Below are 21,349 nucleotides of genomic sequence, written 5' to 3' on the forward strand. Positions count from 1 at the left end.
ACACACTACAGGCTGATCCAACTTTGATGTAATGTCCTTATAACAAGTCAAAATGAGGCTCAGTAGTGTGTGTGGCCTCCACGTGCCTGTATGACCTCCCTACAACGCCTGTGCATGCTCCTGATGAGGTAGCGGACGGTCTCCTGAGGGATCTCCTCCTAGACCTGGACTAAAGCATCTGACAACTCCTGGACAGTCTGTGGTGCAACGTGACGTTGGTGGATAGAGCGAGACATGATGTCCCAGATGTGCTCAATTGGATTCAGGTCTGGGGATTGGGCGGGCCAGTCCATAGCATCAATGCCTTCCTCTTGCAGGAACTGCTGACACACTCCAGCCACATGAGGTCTAGCATTGTCTTGCATTAGGAGGAACCCAGGGCCAACCGCACCAGCATATGGTCTCACAAGGGGTCTGAGGATCTCATCTCGGTACCTAATGGCAGTCAGGCTACCTCTGGCGAGCACAAGAAGGGCTGTGCGGCCCTCCAAAGAAATGCCACCCCACATCATTTCTGACCCAATGCCAAACCGGTCATGCTGGAGGATGTTGCAGGCAGCAGAACGTTCTCCACGGCATCTCCAGACTCTGTCACGTCTGTCACATGTGCTCAGTGTGAACCTGCTTTCATCTGTGAAGAGCACAGGGCGCCAGTGGCCGTTGCCAATCTTGGTGTTCTCTGGCAAATGCCAAACGTCCTGCACGGTGTTGGGCTGTAAGCACAACCCCCACCTGTGGACGTCGGGCCCTCATATCACCCTCATGGAGTCTGTTTCTGACCGTTTGAGCAGAAACATGCACATTTGTGGCCTGCTGGAGGTCATTTTGCAGGACTCTGGCAGTGCTCCTCCTGTTCCTCCTTGCACAAAGACGGAGGTAGCGGTCCTGCTGCTGGTTTGTTGCCCTCCTACGGCCTCCTCCACGTCTCCTGATGTACTGGCCTGTCTCCTGGTAGCGCCTCCATCCTCTGGACACTACGCTGACAGACACAGCAAACCTTCTTGCCACAGCTCGCATTGATGTGCCATCCTGGATAAGCTGCACTACCTGAGCCACTTGTGTGGGTTGTAGACTCCGTCTCATGCTACCACTAGAGTGAAAGCACCGCCAGCATTCAAAAGTGACCAAAACATCAGCCAGGAAGCATAGGAACTGAGAAGTGCTCTGTGGTCACCACCTGCAGAACCACTCCTTTATTGGGGGTGTCTTGCTAATTGCCTGTAATTTCCACCTGTTGTCTATCCCATTTGCACAACAGCATGTGAAATTGATTGTCACTCAGTGTTGCTTCCTAAGTGGGCAGTTTAATTTACAGAAGTGTGATTGACTTGGAGTTACATTGTGTTGTTTAAGTGTTCCCTTTATTTTTTTGAGCAGTGTAGATATGACTGTGATCAGTTCTGATCACTTACAGATACTATAAAGTACCAATGCTGATTCCCTTTCACTAGTGATTGACAGGGGTGGGTGATCAAGGGGTTAATTGGGGTGATATTGGGGGGGGGGGGGGTGATCTGGGGCTAAATATGTAGTGTTTGGTGTACTCACTGTGATCTGTGCTCTCTGCTGGGACCAACCGACGAAAAGGACCCAGCAGAGGGCACAGAAGCCATTTAACACATTATATTTATAAATATAATGTGTGTTATGGCTTTTGGTTCGTTTATTTAAAAGTCGCCAACCTGCCAGCGCTGATCATTGGCTGGCAGGCTGGTGACCAACTCCTGCAACTTTTGTCGACCCGCACTGCGCATGTGCGGGCCGAATATGCGCGTAATCTCGCGTCTCGCGAGATGACGCGCCGATGCTTCCAGGAGGAATGACCCGGCCGCCCGCAGGACGCATCCCTGCGTTAGGCGGTTGGGAGGTGGTTAATAGCTTCATGCATTCCCCATGTAATAACAATTCTGGAGCATCTATTCTTATGACTCTATGTTGTCCCATTCCTCTATTATTTATACTAGAAATTATGAATGAATTGCTAGCAGTCTGCAGGAAGGGTACAGGGGGGTGGTAACCAGTTGGGGTGTGTTACCTGTGTACCAGTCTGACAATGGCAGCACTGATTGGATAGTGTGAGTCTGTGTAGGGACACACCCCCAACTTGTTACCTCCCCTCTGTACTCTTACTGCAGACTGCTAGCAATTCATTCATAACTTCTAGTAGAAATAACAGAGGAATGGCACAACATAGAGCCATAAGAATAGATGCTCCAGAATTGTTATTACATGGGGGATGCATGAAGCTATTAAAACAGGCCTGTCAGGAGTGGGGGCAGGTCCTCTTTAAGGTTACTTATCAATAGCAATTGCATTATTACAATGACAAGTAACACCTCTGTATAGATAACACAGGATCCACTATTTACAATAAGTGATATCACAGCTGATCAGTTCCTTCCTGACCTCTGCACAGGTCACGGAGCATTCTTACAAAACTCTCCCATAGGAGTCAGTTAGGTCCCCTCCGGTCCATTGTGTCTATGGCCCATGTGGCAGCTTAGTGGCCACTGCACAAACTGCATGATTTTTGACACCTAGGTAGTGGCATGGAATCTCCAAACATTCTAAAGAAATATGTTTAACATAAATAAGCCATTTTCTGATCACACTTTAAAGAGGTTTTCCAGAAATAATTTGATGACGAGTGTGGGTCAGAAGTTTATTCACTACTGCTCCGGGCTCCACTGGACTTCACTTTGTAGTCCTGGCTGGACTTGGCAGGTCACCGTTATGGCCAGTAATTGGCTAAATGTTTCTTTCCTGCTGTTATTGATTTGTTGAGTCAAAACAGGAAGCGAAGAGTAGCAGGGGCTAGAGCAGCTTCCGAACGGCAGCAATGTATTATCAGTGGAGGTAAAGATTTATTTTTAAACCCTTTTTGAGCCCTATTTTATTTTAAAAAAAATAAAAAAAAAATATCCATGAAAAATCCCTGTAACTGTAACTTTCAGTAGTGATAAATGTGCAGGTTACAACAGTCTGTTTCCTTCTGGAGAAAAACACAACGTGTGACAATTGCAAAAATTTCAGAACTCCAAAAAGTTTGTGTTCTTCAGTAACATATGCTACATCCATGACCATACATTTAAACCAAACTGAAGCTATTACTCCCAAATTACCCCATACACATGTGTTTTTCAATGCAGAAATGGGACTAAACTATTGACAGATACCTCTCGCACCCCTGTACACACTAAATGATCAGCTGGAATTGGTGGGTTCAGACAACACTCATCTGATGAGTATGAGCAGCCTAGATCAGGGATGGGCAAACTGCGGCTCTCCAGCTGTTGTAAAACTACAAATCCCATCATGCCCTGCTGTTGGCAGACTGGGCATACTGGGAGTTGTAGTTTTACAACAGCTGGAGAGCCGCAGTTTGCCCATCCCTGGTCTAGATCATGGGGTATAGAGTGGCTCTCAAGGACATATACAAATAGGAGGATGCACATCTTATGATCATTTTTTCTGATTTCCTAAAGCTACTACAGTTATCAAGAAAACTTCTTGGACAGAACCTCTTTGAAGCAATGATGAAGATGACTTTCTATGGACAGTTTGTTGCTGGAGAAGACCAGGAATCCATTAAGCCACTCATAAGACGCAACAGAGCATTTGGTGTGGGGTCTGTCTTGGACTACAGTGTGGAAGAAGATCTTACCCAAGAGGAGGCAGAAAAGAAGGAAATTGAGTGAGTATCATAAAATAGTTCTCATTGAAAGATCATATGCCTGACTCTGAATGCTTATTCAATAAAGCTCTACTATTCGCACCTCATGTACATTTGAATGTAAAAATAAAGTATCCCGTACAGTATCCATATCCATGTCTCATATGGCTCAATCAAAAAAAAAAAAAGCCGATGCCAGCTGTATTCAACTGTGTACCTTACTCTGATGAATCCATCGTGACTGATCTGTTGCAAGGAACTCTTTTGTAGGACACTAACATGATACATACATACACTAGTTCCTTCTTACCACTGAGGCTTTCAGTGCCATCTCTTGCTCAGGTAGGGGATGATGTAGACTGGCCACCTTCTTCCATTGGTCCAGTTCTGATACTTACATGCCCACTGTGGGCGCTTTTGGTGGTGGACTGGATGTCATCATGGACACTCTGTCCATTCTGTAGCTGCGCAGACCCATATGTTACAACCTGGGATGCACTGTGTGCTGACACCTGTCTATCATAGTTAGCATAATTTTTTTTTATCAATTTGTGCTAATGTAGCTTTTCTGTGGGATCGGACAAGACAGGCTAGCCTTCCCTTACCATGGGCATCAATGAGCCCATAGGGGCCCATAACCCTGTAGCGGCTTCAAAGGTTGTCTTTCCTTGGATCACTTGTGGTATGTTTTAAGCTCTGCACATTGGTAACATCCTACAAGACCTGCCATTTTGGACATGTTCTGACCGTCGTCTACCCATCACAATTTGGTCCTTGTCAGAGTCTCTCTGATCAATTTGTTTGCTCATTATGGAACAGTAGAGCCTGCATTTGCTGCCATCAAGGCCCCGTTCACAACACATGACCATATCCATAAGGCTTTACTCCTCACAACTACAGTTTCATTGTCCACCCCTGCTCCTCTCCTCATAATAGGACACTTTCCGTATGTCAGAGAATTCTTGTCTGCCTGGTATTGGGGCAGGGTTCACAATGTACTGAACTTGGTGTTCTCAACAAGCGTCTTGTAAGTGCCAAAACAAATGTATGCGGCAGCCCAGGCCAAGTTCTTTCTGGAAGCTGAATGCAGGAGAAAAAGCTCTGAGATTTAAATGTCATAGGGGGAGAATTATCAAACTGGTGTAAAGTAGAACGGGCTTAGTTGCCCATAGCAACCAATCACATTCCACCTTTCATTTTCCAAAGGAGCTGTCAAAAAATGAAAGGTGGAATCTAATTGGTTTCTATAGGCAATTAAGTCAGTTCTACTTTGATAAATCACCCCCCTCCCCCATAGTCTTCATGTATTTTATTGGTGGTAATATGTATTTTACTTCAGACAGGTGTTGTCTCACCTCAGTCACAAATTGGCACCAGGGAGGAAATTACAGATTGTAAAATAAAATAAATAAATTACATTTTGAAAGCCCCAGCATCTCCTGGACCAGAAGTGAGGACAGACCACTACTGCCAACCGTTCCATGGCACATGACGTGATCGCTGGTGGACATGGGAGCTGCAGCACTGAAATGCTGGGGCTTTCAAAAGGTATTCGTCCTTCTATTCTATTTTATTGTGTGGGGCCGCAAAGTGGGCTATTGTTACTATATTGGGGTAGAAAAGGGGTTTTTGTCAATGACCATGCACTCTAAACAGTAATAACCTTTGTGTATTTACGATTATTGTTTTCTGTGTGGCACAAAGTGGGTATTATTACTTAAAAGTGAGCAGAAAGGGTGTGATTAGTGCTGTTTTAGGGGTAAAAAAGGCATTATTAATGTCAAAGCCATGGTATCTCTGTCAAGGGGGGCACAAAGTGTCACTGCTTTGTAATGTGCACAATGATGGTCATTCATATTTTTTGACGGGAAACGAGTTAGGACACCATTCTTAGTAAAGTTTTTAGGGTAATGTAACAGCGGCTGCTGTTCACCACTGTTCCCCTGCTTACCACCGCGGTCCCGGGCGCCGTGTTCGGTGATCTGCTGCCAGTGCTTCCCTATTCACCGCTGCAGTCCTGGGCTCTGTCCTTGTAGGTACTGTTCTGGGATCTGCTTTACAGTTTCCTTTCAGCCCTGGCGAGAGTATGCTTGTTCCCTGCAGCACTTCCTTAAGGGCCGGCGCACGTCACTTCCTGTGCTTTATGGGTTAGATCATGTGACCTCGCAGACCAATCCTAGCCCTCCTGCGCACATATAAGTGGCTCAGCCTCCTTCCCTGATGCCTCAGCGTCAAGGTCCTTGTGTCCTGCTAGGTTGCTGTTATCTGTGCTTGTGTTCCTGTTTGCCTGACCTGTGCTTGTGTTTCTGGACTCCGCTACCTGTTTGGTCCCTTCCTGCTTGCCTTGACTCTCCTGTTGTCGATCCGGATTGCCGGACCTGCGCTGCTTGTTTGACTTTGCCTCTGCCTCATCCTTCGGTCCTGCACTGTTGCTCCTGGTTACGACTCGGCCTGCTGATACGTCTGTACCTCTGGTACCTTGCTCAGGTACTTCCTGGTCCGCTTGGACCAGCTGCCTTGTGTGCCAATCCTCCTCAAGAGGTTGCGACCTGGTGTTCCCCTTGGGAAAGTCTATCCCCACCATCAGGGGTACTGTGAAGATCAACGGGTTCACTTAGACAATGCCCTTAGAGGAGGTAGGACACGTGGCACAGTGGGGTCACACCCGCTGGTTTGTGACCAGTAAATTGTGCCACACGACAGGTAAATTAGTAGAGGCAGATGGTGCAGCAGTAAGCACGTAATTGGGGGGTATCCGCATGATGAGTAGATTGTGCCGGAAAAAGTAGGAAGATTGCTGAAAAACTGCTGAGGAGCCAAAAATGTCTGGGAGAAAAATTCCACAGGTAGATATTGTGGCTGGAAGAAGTTTTCATGGTGGTCCTGACCAGGTGAAAATAGATGGAAATAAGTGAACGACTCCAATCCAAGAAGTCATTGGATTTAACTGTGCTGTATTCATTTATATGGTCTGCAGAGCGCCCGTGTAGAACTGGTATACAGGTAAAACACGAAAAATTTGAATATTGTGCAAAAGTTCATTTATTTCAGTAATGCAACTTAAAAGGTGAAACTAATATATGAGACTCATTACATGCAAAGCGAGATATTTCAAGCCTTTATTTGTTATAATTTGGATGATTATGGCTTACAGCTTATGAAATTCACAATCTCAGAAAATTAGAATATTATGAAAAGGTTAAATATTCTAGGCTCAAAGTGTCACACTCTAGTCAGCTAATTAATCCCTAATACCTGCAAAGTGTTCCTGAGCCTGTACATTTTCTCTCTGGTTCAGTAGGAATCACAATCATGGGAAAAACTGCTGACAGTTGTGCAGAAACCCATCATTGACACCCTCCATAAGGAGGGAAAGCCTCAAAAGGTAATTGCAAAAGAAGTTGGATGTTCCCAAAGTGCTTTATCAAAACACATTAATAGAAAGTTATATGGAAGGGACAAGTGTAGAAGAAAAAGGTGCACAAGCAGCAGGGATGACCACAGCCTGGAGAGGATTGTCAGGAAAAGGTCATTCAAAAGTGTTGGGGACTTTCACAAGTAGTGGACTGAGGCTGGAGTTAGTCCATCAAGAGCCATCACACACAGACGGATCCTTGTCAAGCCTCTCCTGAAATCTTGTCAAGCCTCTCCTGAACAACAATCAGAAGCGTCTTACCTGGGCTAAAGAAAAAAGCACTGCACTGTTGCTCAGTAGTCCAAAGTCCTCTTTTCTGAGGAGAGCAACTTTTGCATCTCATTAGGAAACCAAGTACCCAGAGACTGGAGGAAGAATGGAGAGGCACACAATGCAAGATGCTTGAAGTCCAGGGTGAAGTTTCCACAGTCTGTGTTGATTTTGGGGAGCCATATTATCTCCCCACACTGCCAAAAGTACCAAAATCTGGTTCAATGACCATGGGATTACTGTGCTTGATTGGCCAGCAAACTCTCCTGACCTGAACTCCATAGAGAATCTATGGGGCATTGACAAGAGAAAGATGAGACATGAGACCAAACAATGCAGAAGAGCTGAAGGCTGCTATTGAAGCATCCTGGTCTTCCATAACACCTCAGCAGTGCCATAGGCTGATAGCATCCATGCCACTCCGCATTGGGACAGTAATTGACGCAAAAAGGGGCCCAAACCAAGTACTGAGTATATGTGCATAATTATACTTTTCAGAGGTCCTACATCTTTCTATTGAACATCCTTTTTTTTATTGATTTCATGTAATCTAATTTTTCTGAGATTTTGAATTTGGGGTTTTCATAAGCTGTAAGCCAGGCATGCTTAACCTGCGGCCCTCCAGCTGTTGCAAAATGACAACTCCCATCATTCCCGGACAGCCTACAGCATGGCATGGTGGGAGTTGTAGTTTTACAAGAGCTGGAGGGCCGCAGGTTGAGCCTCCCTGCTGTAGGCCATAATCATCCAAATTATAACAAAGGCTTGAAATATCTCGCTTTGCATGTAATGAGTATCTCGTCTATTAGTTTTACCTTTTTAAGTTGAATTACTGAAATAAATGAACTTTGCATGATATAAAAAAAAATTCGAGTTTCACCTGTATATTGCTAGATGGTCACTGTATAACGGTAATATTGGTCTGTGTGGTTTATTCAGTAGCAATATGGTATTAAGATATGTAGTGGTCATATTGTGCTGGCGTTAGTTGGGTCTCGTATAGTGCCATCATTGAGAATATTGGTCTTTTACATACGAACTGTGTTGTTCGTACAGTGTTTCAGCATTTAGGGCCCCATTATTATTTTTGCCCAGGGCCACAATTTGTGTAAAATTGCCCTGGTGATGACAGGAGCATATACACTGCTCAAAAAAATAAAGGGAACACAAAAATAACACATCCTAGATCTGAATTAATTAAATATTCTTCTGAAATACTTTGTTCTTTACATAGTTGAATGTGCTGACAACAAAATCACACAAAAATTTAAAAATCCAACCCATGGAGGTCTGGATTTGGAGTCACACTCAAAATTTAAGTGGAAAAACACACTACAGGCTGATCCAACTTTGATGTAATGTCCTTAAAACAAGTCAAAATGAGGCTCAGTAGTGTGTGTGGCTTCCACGTGCCTGTATGACCTCCCTACAACGCCTGTGCATGCTCCTGATGAGGTGGCGGATGGTCTCCTGAGGGATCTCCTCCCAGACCTGGACTAAAGCATCTGCCAACTCCTGGACAGTCTGTGGTGCAACGTGACGTTGGTGGATAGAGCAAGACATGATGTCCCAGATGTGCTCAATTGGATTCAGGTCTAGGGAACGGGCGGGCCAGTCCATAGCATCAATGCCTTTGTCTTGCAGGAACTGCTGACACACTCCAGCCACATGAGGTCTAGCATTGTCTTGCATTAGGAGGAACCCAGGGCCAACCGCACCAGCATATGGTCTCACAAGGGGTCTGAGGATCTCATCTCGGGAACCTAATGGCAGTCAGGCTACCTCTGGCGAGCACATGGAGGGCTGTGCGGCTCTCCAAAGAAATGCCACCCCACACCATTACTGACCCAATGCCAAACCGGTCATGCTGGAGGATGTTGCAGGCAGCAGAACGTTCTCCACGGCGTCTCCAGACTCTGTCACGTCTCACATGTGCTCAGTGTGAACCTGCTTTCATCTGTGAAGAGCACAGGGCGCCAGTGGTGAATTTGCCAATCTTGGTGTTCTCTGGCAAATGCCAAACGTCCTGCACGGTGTTGGGCTGTAAGCACAACCCCCACCTGTGGACGTCGGGCCCTCATATCACCCTCATGGAGTCTGTTTCTGACTGTTTGAGCAGACACATGCACATTTGTGGCCTGCTGGAGGTCATTTTGCAGGGCTCTGGCAGTGCTCCTCCTGTTCCTCTTTGCACAAAGGTGGAGGTAGCCGTCCTGCTGCTGGGTTGTTGCCCTCCTACGGCCTCCTCCACGTCTCCTGATATACTGGCCTGTCTCCTGGTAGCGCCTCCATGCTCTGGACACTACGCTGACAGACACAGCAAACCTTGCCACAGCTCGCATTGATGTGCCATCCTGGATAAGCTGCACTACCTGAGCCACTTGTGTGGGTTGTAGACTCCGTCTCATGCTACCACTAGAGTGAAAGCACCGCCAGCATTCAAAAGTGACCAAAACATCAGCCAGGAAGCATAGGAACTGAGAAGTGGTCTGTGTTCACCACCTGCAGAACCTCTCCTTTATTGGGGGTGTCTTGCTAATTGCCTATAATTTCCACCTGTTGTCTATCCCATTTGCACAACAGCATGTGAAATTGATTGTCACTCAGTGTTGCTTCCTAAGTGGACAGTTTGATTTCACAGAAGTGTGATTGACTTGGAGTTACATTGTGTTGTTTAAGTGTTCCCTTTATTTTTTTGAGCAGTGTATTATCTGTAACAGCAGCTGCTGTACGCCACTGTTCCCCCGCTTATCGCCGCGGTCCAGGGTGCCGCGCTCAGCGGTGACCTATGGTCGGTGCTTCCCATTGCACCGCTGCGGTCCTGGGCTCAGTGTCTGTAGTTGTTATTGATTTTTGAGGATTCCGCTCCACAGCTTCCACTCGGCCCTGGACACTAGTTTCGTGTTACACTGCTCTAAGGGCGGAGCGCATCACTCCGTGGGCTGTGTGGGTTAGGTCAGATAACCTCGCTGACCAACCCTGGCTCTCCTGCAGGTATTTAAGTGGCTCAGCGCTCTTCCCAGATGCCTCAGTGTTAAGGTCCTTGAGTTTGCTGATTCTTGATACTCTCGTGTGCTCCTGATTTAGGCTACTTTCACACTTGCGTTCAGAGCGGATCCGTCTGCTGTCTGCACAGACGGATCCGCTCCTATAATGCAGACGTTTGGATCCGTTCAGAACGAATCCGTCTGCATTATAGTTTAGAAATAATTCTAAGTGTGAAAGTAGTTCAGACGGATCCGTCCGGACTTTACATTGAAAGTCAATGTGGGACGGATCCGTTTGAAAATTGAGCCATATTGTGTCAACTTCAAACGGATCCGTCCCCATTGACTTACATTGTAAGTCTGGACGGATCCGTTTGCCTCCGCACGGCCAGGCGGACACCCGAACGCTGCAAGCAGCGTTCGGTTGTCCGCTTGCTTAGCGGAGCGGAGGCTGAACGCTGCCAGACTGATGCATTCTGAGCGGATCCACATCCACTCAGAATGCATTGGTAGCTGGACGGATGCGTTCGGGGCCGCTTGTGAGACCCTTCAAGCGGAGCACCGACGCTAGTGTGAAAGTAGCCTTATACTTCATTCCTGGACTCTGCTTATCGTCTGATCCCTGCCTGTTTGCCTTGTCTCTCCTGTTGCTGACCTGTGCCACCTGCCCTGACTTTTTGCCTGTCTAACTACTCCTCTGCCTCATCCTTCGGTACTGCACTGTTGCTCCTGGTAATGACCCCGCCTGCTTGACTACGTGTGTACTTCTGGTATCTACCCAGGTATCTCCTGGTCCGCCTGGACCAGCTGCCACTGACTCTGGGATTGCTCTGCAGTAGCCCCTGTCAACTACCCTAACTGCTCAAATCTATCCTCACCATCTGAGACTAGTGAAAACCAGGTAGTCGCTTAGACATGCCCCTCCAGAGTGTATAGCCAGTCAGTGGCACAGTTGGTTCACACCCGCTGACCCGTGACATTATCTCTCATCAGTCTGAAGGTTATTTTATTCAGGTCAACTCCCTTATTTGGAAGAGTAGACAGAACAGTCTGGTTTAACTTGTTTTGTGATGACACAAGGAATTATACAACTTTTCCAGTATTCAGGAAAGCAAATCAGATGCTTAACCCCTTAAGGACCCTGCCATATTTCACCTTAAGTGGCATTTTTTGCAAATCTGACATGTAATTTTTTTTCTGGTGATAACTTTAAAACGCTTTGTTATCCAGGCCATTCTGAGATTTTCTCATCACATATTGTACTTCATGACAGTGGTAAAATTGAGTCAACAAATTTCATTTTATTTATAAAAAAAAATTAACAAATTTACCAGAAATTTTTACCAGAAATTTAGAAAAATTAGCAAATTTAAATTTCTCTACCTTTTATAATAGATAGTAATACCTCCAGAAATACCGTAGTTATTACTTTACATTCCTCATGACTACTTCATGTTTGGATAATTTTGTGAATGCCATTTTATTTTTTTGGGGACGTTAGAAGGCTTTGAAGTTTAGAAGCAAAAAACCCACTTTTTAAGGACCAGTTCAGGTCTGAAGTCACTTTGCGAGGCTTACATAATAGAAACCACCCTAAAATGACCCCATTTTAGAAACTACACCCCTCAAGGTATTCAAAACTGATTTTACAAACTTTGTTAACCCTTTCCAAGAATTAATTGAAAATGGGGTTGAAATTTCAGAATTTCACTTTTTGGGCAGATTTTCCATTTTAATCCATTTTTTTTTCCCAGTAAAAAAGCAAGGGTTAACAGCCAAACAAAAATCAATATTTATGGCCCTGATTCTGTAGTTTACAGAAACACCCCACATGTGATCGTAAACTGCTGTACGGGCACACGGCAGGGTGCAGAATGAAAGGAATGCCATATGGTTTTTGGAAGGCGGATTTAGCTGAACTGGTTTTTAGATGCCATTTCCCATTTGAAGCCCCCCTGATGCACCCCTAGAGTAGAAACTCCAAAAAAGTGACCCCATTTTGGGAACTACGAGATAAGGTGGAAGTTTTGTTGGTACTATTTTAGGGTACATATGATTTTTGGTTGCTCTATTACACAAAAAAATAGCGGTTTTGGCACCGTTTTTATTTTTTGTTATTTACAACGTTCATCTGAAAGGTTAGATCATGTGTTATTTTTATAGAGCAGGCGCGACAATACCAAATAGGGCTTACTTTTTTTGGTTGTTTGTTTTCAGTTTTACATCTTCTGCACCCGCCCTATCACATGTACGGCGCTGGTTCTTAAGGGGTTAAGAGGGCTCTCTGTCAAAAGGGGAATTAACAGTGTTTTAGATTACATGCACTCCGTTTGAAAATCACAGAAAACACAATGAGACCGTGACAAAAGACTAATTTAGCTCAGCTGCACCCATATTGTAAAATACGAGGGATGTTCAATGAGTTATCTCCTCCAGCATGTTCTGTCAGTGTTAGAGAGCTGAGCTTGTCTGTTCAGGTTGAGACATGTCTGAACATGCAACACACACAGTAGCAGTTCAGTCTGATGAAATCTATGGAAGTGACAGAATGGCAAGTGCAGTACAGTGCGGTCCGTTCCCGGTGGGTGCTACGAATGTTGACACCTGGACAAAAAAAAACTGTCGCCGGCAGTATAGCCCAGAGAATTTAGACATGCTTAGAGAAAATCCAGGAGACTTCTATTCTCAAATTATTATGGATGATAAAACATGGGTCCAGCACCATGATCTTGAGACCAAACAAGAGTCAATGCAATGGAAGTACAAGGGGTCACCAACCCCAAAATAAGGTTTGTGCCCAGCACAGGTTTTTTGAGATACAGAAGGTGTTTTATTACTAGAATTCATGCCACACAAGACAACAAGAAGTTGCCAAGTTTAAGAACCACCTGCAATAAAAAAAATTGGTGTGTATTCACCCTACAGATCCCGCACCTCAGATCTGTTTTTCCCATTTGTAATCCATTTACCGAGCTGCCACTCAGATTTTTTTCATGTATTCTTCCCATTATTTGAAATGGAAAACCATGGTGTAGTTATTATTACTCATTTATATAGCGCTGACATATTCTGCAGCGCTATACATACACTAACATCACTGTCCATAAAAGGGGGCTCACAATCTAAGGTTCCTATCAGTATGTCTTTGAAGTGTGGGAGGAAACCAGAGTATCGGAGGAAACACAGACAAATACGGGGAGAACACGCAAACTCCATGCAGATGTTGTTGTCCTTGGTTGGATTCGAATTTGCAGATTTGAAACGCGTGTCACTCGAAAAAATTGCAGAATCCACAGCAAGAACTGACATCTCAGAGGGTGGATGGGGGGGATTGACCTACTCGGATTAGCCCCATTGAGCCAAATCGGCATGCAGATCAATGAAGTGTACATCTGCAAGTATGTGGCAGTAATCCCTTATGGTTCACATTTGCAATATTGAACAGTGAATGGGCTGCAGCGCTTGGGCAGTGCAGCTTTATTGCAGCTTTTTCTCCCACTCAAGTGACACAAAAGCTTCAATACCACTATACTACCGCTACAATATAGACAACGTGCAGCGAATGTGACAGAAGTCGGACTCCCGCCTATCTGATATTGATGACTTATCCTGAGGGCAATCCCTTTTAAGGCTACATGCACACAACATGTCACGCGGACAGAGGCCATTTAGGGGGTTTAAACGGACATTAAAAACTGACACACAGCCAGAAAATGGATGCACTCACTGATGCAAAATGGCCATGAAAAACTGACAGTGTGCATGAGGCTTAAGTAAACAGACTGAGAGGAAGACAAGAAACAAGTAAAGAGATGCACAGATATAATGTGAAATTATGTCAGCATTTTGGATGTTGCTGCTAGCTTTTTGTAAACCACTTCAAAATAATGCTTTATTGCCAAGTAGTAGAAATGGCGATTTATTACTCCACATACAAATGATGCCATCAATTTATTTTGTCTTAATTGGCAGGATGCATCTTAAGACTGTAAATTTATACCATAACTGGCATTATGCTGAGCTAAAACTTTATCTTACCACAGATTAGTATTTATATGCTGTATTTAGATTCATTTTATCTTTGTGCCGATTGTAAGGCGTTGATAAAATGAGGAGGGGTGCAAGGATTACATCATGGTGAATTTTACAAATTGATATGTTTTATTTCGCTATGGCATCTCCAGTCATGGGATGTCTGGGTGATTAACTTCAAATTCTACATTCATTCCTAACTAGCCCTCACAATGATCATCTGTTTATCCAGATATACAGTTTGAGGTAAATGCAGTAGCACAAATCTTTTTGAAAGTTTGATACAATGTAGAATATTGGCAGTTTAGGTCAGAGGAATATCGAGACTGGATACAGTTGTATCAAAGGCTCCCCCCGATGGGTGGGAAATATAGGCGAGAAGTAACTGTCATTCTTTTTTTATTTTTGTAATGTATCGGGACAGTGATACTGACCATTTTTGTAATATACTTTCATTACTGAAATAGTACATTTCTATTAGAAAAATAGCTCTAATGTGGCCCATTTTGAACCTTGGCAATGCTCCTCTGTCTTCTGTTTACATGACATTGGAGACCTGCTCAACACTGACTGTGTTATGTAAACAGAAGACAGAGGAGTGTTGGTAAGGCTCAAAATGGGCCACTTTAGAGCTATTTTTCTAATAGAAATGTACAATTTCAGTAATGAAAGTATGTTACAAAAATGGTCAGTATCACTGCCCCGATACATTACAAAAATAAAAAAAGGAATGACAGTTCCACTTTAAGAGTTGGTGGAAAGCTATCACTCATAACAACCCCCCCATAATACCACCAGCTAATATCCAGAGTACCCGCCATGTGCAGCACAGACAGCAGCTAGACGGGCTGGGAGTGACTCTAGAAGGTCCTGCTAGGTTGTCACAAGTATCTGGAGCCAAACTGACCGCGGGGCTTCCCTCAGCTGCTGGAGGGTGCATGGGGGAGGATCCATAGAGCGAGCGTGAAGATAAAGGTGGTCTCGTGCCCAGTTGGCTTCAAGTTGGGAATAAAGGGGCCAGGATAGTACCGGTACTTAAGTCTTGGTCATGCTTTTTCTATCTATATCGGACATTTCTAGCCATGTCACATGTCTCATTGTCTTGCTGGAAGATCTCATCCACCCCAGGGAAAACAATCAGCATGTATGGGTGTACCTGATCTGCAAGGATGGACTTATATCAAATCAGATGAGAGTGACTTCCACATGCATTAGTGGGACCAGAGAATGCCACAAAAAACATTCCCCAGACCATAAGGGCTCTTTCACACGAGCGGATGCCGTGCAGGTAATCCACTGAGTGAAAGAGAGCCAAGCCCCTGCCTCTCTGTGACCTTTTTACTACAAAACCACAGTGAGATAAAGTTGTCACTGTGATTTTGTAGTAAAAACGTCACAGAGAGGCAAAGGGCATTATCAATCATGTTAATGCTCCGTGTCTCTGCTGTCCAGAACGGGGCTTGGCTCTCTTTCACTCAGTGGATTACCTGCACGGCATCCGCTCGTGTGAAAGAGCCCTAAGACTGCACCACCAACTTGGGTTTGCACAGTGTTTTTTCTCAGATTTTTGGCTGACATGCCAATGTCTATCAATTTGATGAAGCAGAAAATGTGACTTATCGGAGAAGGTAACCCTTTGCCAATCAATGGAGGTCCAATTCTGATACTGCCGTGAAAATTGGAGCTTTTTCTGCCAATGCAACTACATTAGCAGAGGTGCAGTAACCATCCGTCTGCTTCGGAGCCCCATATGCAGTAGGGTTTACTGAACTGTTTATTTAGGCACATGTGTGGTAGCCTCCTGTAGCGTGACGGCCCACCTTCATAGCTGACGTTTACCTGCTGTGGTGCCATTTGTCCACTCGCAATAGACTCACAACGGCACAAGAACAGTTCACAAACTGCACAGTTTCAGACATCCTGCCTCTCTTGGCCTGAAAGCAGTAATCATTCATTTTTGCAACTTTGATAAATCGCCTCTCTTACCCCAGACGGCAACGTGGTATATGTGTGCAGACAGCCTATCACACACCTATATATATATATATATATATATATATATATATATATATATATACCGTATGTATTATATACCCACCAAGCCAGCTCCAACCAGATATAAGTGATGGTGACTGCAAGTCCCTGCATTAGTGATGCATGAACTGGTTGTGTTAAAACAAATGACATTTGAGTTACGTTTGGCCCTCTGAACCCCCAGTCTCTGCAGTATTTTAGGCAGCAAACACAGGTTGTATTGTTGTGCCTGTGTGGCTTTTAAAGAAATGTAAAAACGTTGGTGGTTATGTGGATTCTTGGTGCCACGTGAACATGTCTTGCATTCAGGTCTGTGCACATTACCTGGGTAATACACAAAACCCTTTTTTCATATTTTGTTCCATGTTTCAGCCAATTCCTGGCCACCTAAGGCTACTTTCACACTAGCGTTCGGGGCTCCGCTTGTGAGTTCCGTTTGAAGGCTCTCACAAGTGGCCCCGAACGGATCCGTCCAGCCCTAATGCATTCTGAGTGGATGCAGATCCGCTCAGAATGCATCAGTCTGGCACCGTTTGTCCTCCGCTCAGCAGGCAGACACCTGAACGCAGCTTGCAGCGTTCGGGTGTCCGCCTGGCCGTGCGGAGGCAAACGGATCCGTCCAGACTTACAATGTAAGTCAATGGGGACGGATCCGTTTGAAGTTGACACAGTATGGCTCAATTTTCAAACGGATCCGTCCCCCATTGACTTTCAATGTAAAGTAAAAACAGATCCGTTTGCATTATCATGAACAAAAAAATTATTTTTTTTTTTTTTTTGTTCATGGTAATGCAAACGGATCCGTTCTGAACGGATCTAAGCGTTGCATTCATAGGTGCAGATACCAGACGGATCCGCACCTAACGCAGGTGTGAAAGTAGCCTTAGATGGCTGCACAGTTTCTCAGACTACCTTATGCAGACTATACCCTTCCCGCTCTGATTGGCGCTACTCACTTGAGCAGTACTGGTCAATCTGAGAGCAGCAGGTAGTGTCATGGACTATTAAAGGGGTTTTCCTGTCATATATTTTGACCTATCGTCATCAAAATGCTCTTGAAAAATATGAAAGCTGTGCTGTGAGTAACAAAGATGGCGGTTTGTTTTAGACTGCTTCATATATCCGTCCCATAGTGCTTTCACAGAGCCCAGCTCCTCGAATTATTCTATGAAGAGGAGCAGTAGGGGGGATTGCATTTCATGGCCATATTTGTGTAGTCATTCATTATATCCTTGTCTAGTAGTTTTCATTCCTCCCTTGTTTGTAAATTTTAATTTTCCGGTGTAAATTACATTTTTGCCTTTTACACATTTGTTCTAGTAGCAACAATTTAAGATTGAAATCTTTATTGCATTGGAGTCTGAGCGTTCCTGAGACTGAAATCATTTATTACCCATGTAGCCAGGTTCTCTAACCCCTGGCCTGCTTCATCAGTAAGGTACGAATTGGATTTAAATCTATTTCACGTCTCTTACCAGCAGGTTTTCAGAAAGCCCTGCAAATTTTGATATGGTAAGTGTTAATGTTTAAATCTGTATGCCGTGCAATGAAGTGGAAATGTAAATGAAATTCGGCTTGACCCCAGTGCTTAACAGAAATGTGCCTCTTAAAATGAATTTCCTTGCCAATCTGGTATTGAAGTCTGGCTATTGTTCTGTCTCAGCCCCAGGAACACACAGTATTGCTGCCTTTATGCACTCCATATTGCTTTTCTAGATTGTATCGGATGTGACACCTCTAAGTAAATAGAGAGGAATATCCTATCAATATGCCATAAATGTGATGGCGAAAGGCCATTTAAGGGGGTTCTCTGGGAATTAAGAAAATGAAAATACTTAAAGGGGTATTCCCATCACATACAATGGGGGCATATCGCTAAGATATGCCCCCATTGTCTGAGAGGTGCGGGTCCCACCTCTGGGACCCGCACCTACAAGAAGAACGGAGCGGGAAGAGCTGTGGCTGGAGGACCCCTATTTTGGACAGCCCCATTGAAATGAATGAATGGAGGGCGGCTGCGCATGCGCAGTGCGAGCTCCATTAATTTCCCTGCTCCATCCTCGTTGAAGGTGCAAGTCCCACCTCTGGGACCCCCACCTATCAGACAATGGGGGCATATCCTAGCGATATGCTCCCATTGTATGTGTTGGCAAAACCCCTTTAAATATTTCTTTATTATAAATATATTCCCAAATACCATTCGTTAGTTATAATGGTTCATTTTGTGTGGGGAAACAAACATCAGGGGAAATAAAATGGCAGCCGTCCTATTAGTACTCACAAAACCTGTCCTAATCACACAGGAGAACAATTTACTTCAGAGCACTGAGGTAAAGAGCTGCCTCATCCTCCTCTGCTCTGCCTGTCGGGGATTATAATCCTGAATACAACTGATAAGATCTTCTGCTGAAACTTGTAGGAATGGAGTTCATAATGAGACATGAAATACAGAGAGGAGGTGGGGGTAATGAGCAGCAGCACTTGTATGCATTCTTTGTACTTCATGAACTCCATTTGTACAGAGATTCAGCTGAAGATCCTGTGGCGAAACCAACCTCGCCACTGGGTTTTGGAGAGGACTGGCTGCTGGCCTCTTGCCCCAGGATTATGGGCCATATACTAACTTTTAAACCCCTGAACCGATTCAAGTGAATTTTGGATAGGTTTGTCCCCACGTTATACTGTTTGAATTAATGTAAGTTATATGTATGGCCAATGTAAACTCACAAAGTTGTAACAATCTATAATAATTGTAACTTGTCAGCTTGGGAGGAAAATGCTGGGTGTGTTTCTATTGTGCCATTGTCCCATTGTGTGTTTAAATGGTGATGTCTGTCCTGTTGTATCTACATGTGTATTGGCGATCTCCCTTTGTTCTGAGAGATAATTGGATTGCTCCTCAGGTTGTCTCCAGACAGAGGGGAGGAGACCATGATGCATTGTGGGGATATGTTGTCCTATGTCCCAGTCTTCATTCTGGTCCTCTGGGGGCGTGAACGATTGGTTGCTGTAGTTGCATTGTATGTGTTGTTAATTACTGATTGGTTGTATTTCAAACCCCTGTGGGCAGTACTATGTTTTTGGTTTGTGAATAAAAGAGGCTGTACGTGAAGTACAGTCAGTTCCTGTTTCACCTTCAACATAGAGCCTCGTCTCATGTGTGTGGGGATTGCTATACGTGTATACTCCCCTGGCTATAACTACTAGCTCTTTTAAGGGCTGTTCCTGATCTCTGGTTTTAGGAGAGGTCCACCCACTGGAGCCTGGAGCCTTGTCGTAGGTCCAGGGTGGGTAGGAGACGGTGAGACCTCAACCAAGCTTCGGCGGTTCGTGGGGTCTGCAGTGCGTACGGCGTCAAGTGGAGTGCTTGGAGTCCTCGGAAAGCACTAGGAGCATTCATTCAACGGAGGTACCCGGTCGGTGTACCAGGTGATCCGTTACATTGGTGGCAAGCAGTGGGATGGCGTCCTAGTGTGAGGAGAAGCAGCTCGGAGACACCGTTCGTGGAGTTACAAATTGAGGGCAACGCTAGTATCCGTACAGCGCCCCTGGGAGCAGAGGTATCCAGCGACTTGGAGCAGACAAGTATGGAAGGCTCTGAAGATGACTGGCTGGCCGAGGTGAGGCAGCGAGTGGCCCAGTATGGAGGTAATGTGTCCATGGATATATACCAGGCCATCTGGAACCAGGTCACAGCCAAGCGACATGCAAGGATGGAACGAGAATTCCGACTGGCGAAAGAGAGCGAAATTGCCCAGCGGAAGGAGTGTTACAGCAGCCGAGCAGAGGCTGCATCCGAGGAGGTTAGCAGTCTCCCCCTGAGGCGGCCAGAGGAACCCGAAGTAGGGGTCCTCATAGACTGGTCCTGTGAGGAACCACAACAGGCAGGTGGAGACGGGACCGAGGTCTCTCCACCGGGATGCTGGGCAGCTGGCCCAGACGCTCAACAGCAGCCGGAGTTGCCAGGTGTGGACGCAGGTGGTTCTTACTCGCAACTGTTGAGGGACCTCACAGACTGGTCCTGGGAGGACCCACAGATGGCAGGTGGAGATGGGACCGAGGTCTCTCTACCAGTCCTACAGGGATGCTGGACGGTTGGTCCAGATCTCCAGCCATCTCCGCAGGGATACCAGGAGGAGGAGGTAAGCGAGCCCTCCCCTTCCCAGGTACTTCCCAACCGAGTTCTGGGGGCAGGGGATGAGCCTGCGATATCCACTGATCTCTCTCCCCAACCACAGGGGGACAGCACCCCTAACTCCGATGGTGCAGATGGGACCACGGTCTCTGCACCAGACCTACCGAGATACTGGACGGCCGGTTCAGATCCCCCACCAACCCTGCAGGAATGCCAGGAGGAGGAGGTAAGCGATTCCTCCTCTCCACAGCCGATCTGCAACAAGGTCCTGGGGATAGGATTCCCTGACCACATCCCAGCGGAAGAGCTGGCATCTGGGCAGAGCGCAGTCGGCCTCTGCCCTCCCCTATCCTCTTCTCCAGAGCCGGACTTCCCACAGGCTACCCCAGCAGAAGAGCTGGCATCTGGGCAGAGCGCAGTCGGCCTCTGCCCACCAAGTACCTACAGCTCCAAGCTGGAGAACCACAAGGAAGCGAGGAGTAGCAGATGCCCACTCAACAGCTGGGGACATACAGAACAGAGCCAGGCCCCAAGATTCAACAGGTCCAGTATTGGGTTGTGGTTGGACTGCCAGACTAACTCCGGTACTGACCGTGAGGTCAGGTATCTGGTTAGTCTTCCCTGGGAGGGGGAGATGTGTGGCGAAACCAACCTCGCCACTGGGTTTTGGAGAGGACTGGCTGCTGGCCTCTTGCCCCAGGATTATGGGCCATATACTAACTTTTAAACCCCTGAACCGATTCAAGTGAATTTTGGATAGGTTTGTCCCCACGTTATACTGTTTGAATTAATGTAAGTTATAT

The 21,349-nt window shown here is 45.6% G+C and overlaps 1 protein-coding gene across 1 annotated transcript in view; it reads left to right on the forward strand.

The window, feature by feature from the left end:
- Window positions 1–21,349, forward strand: part of LOC120988810 (proline dehydrogenase 1, mitochondrial-like) — a 150,886-nt gene that overhangs the window by 7,647 nt on the left and 121,890 nt on the right. Inside the window, exon 2 of the mRNA XM_040416533.1 lies at window positions 3,486–3,694. Coding sequence (XP_040272467.1) covers window positions 3,486–3,694 — 209 coding nt within the window. The remainder of the gene's footprint in view (window positions 1–3,485; window positions 3,695–21,349) is intronic.

The sequence above is a fragment of the Bufo bufo genome, chromosome 2 (assembly GCF_905171765.1).
Source record: "Bufo bufo chromosome 2, aBufBuf1.1, whole genome shotgun sequence".
NCBI classification, from domain to species: domain Eukaryota; kingdom Metazoa; phylum Chordata; class Amphibia; order Anura; family Bufonidae; genus Bufo; species Bufo bufo.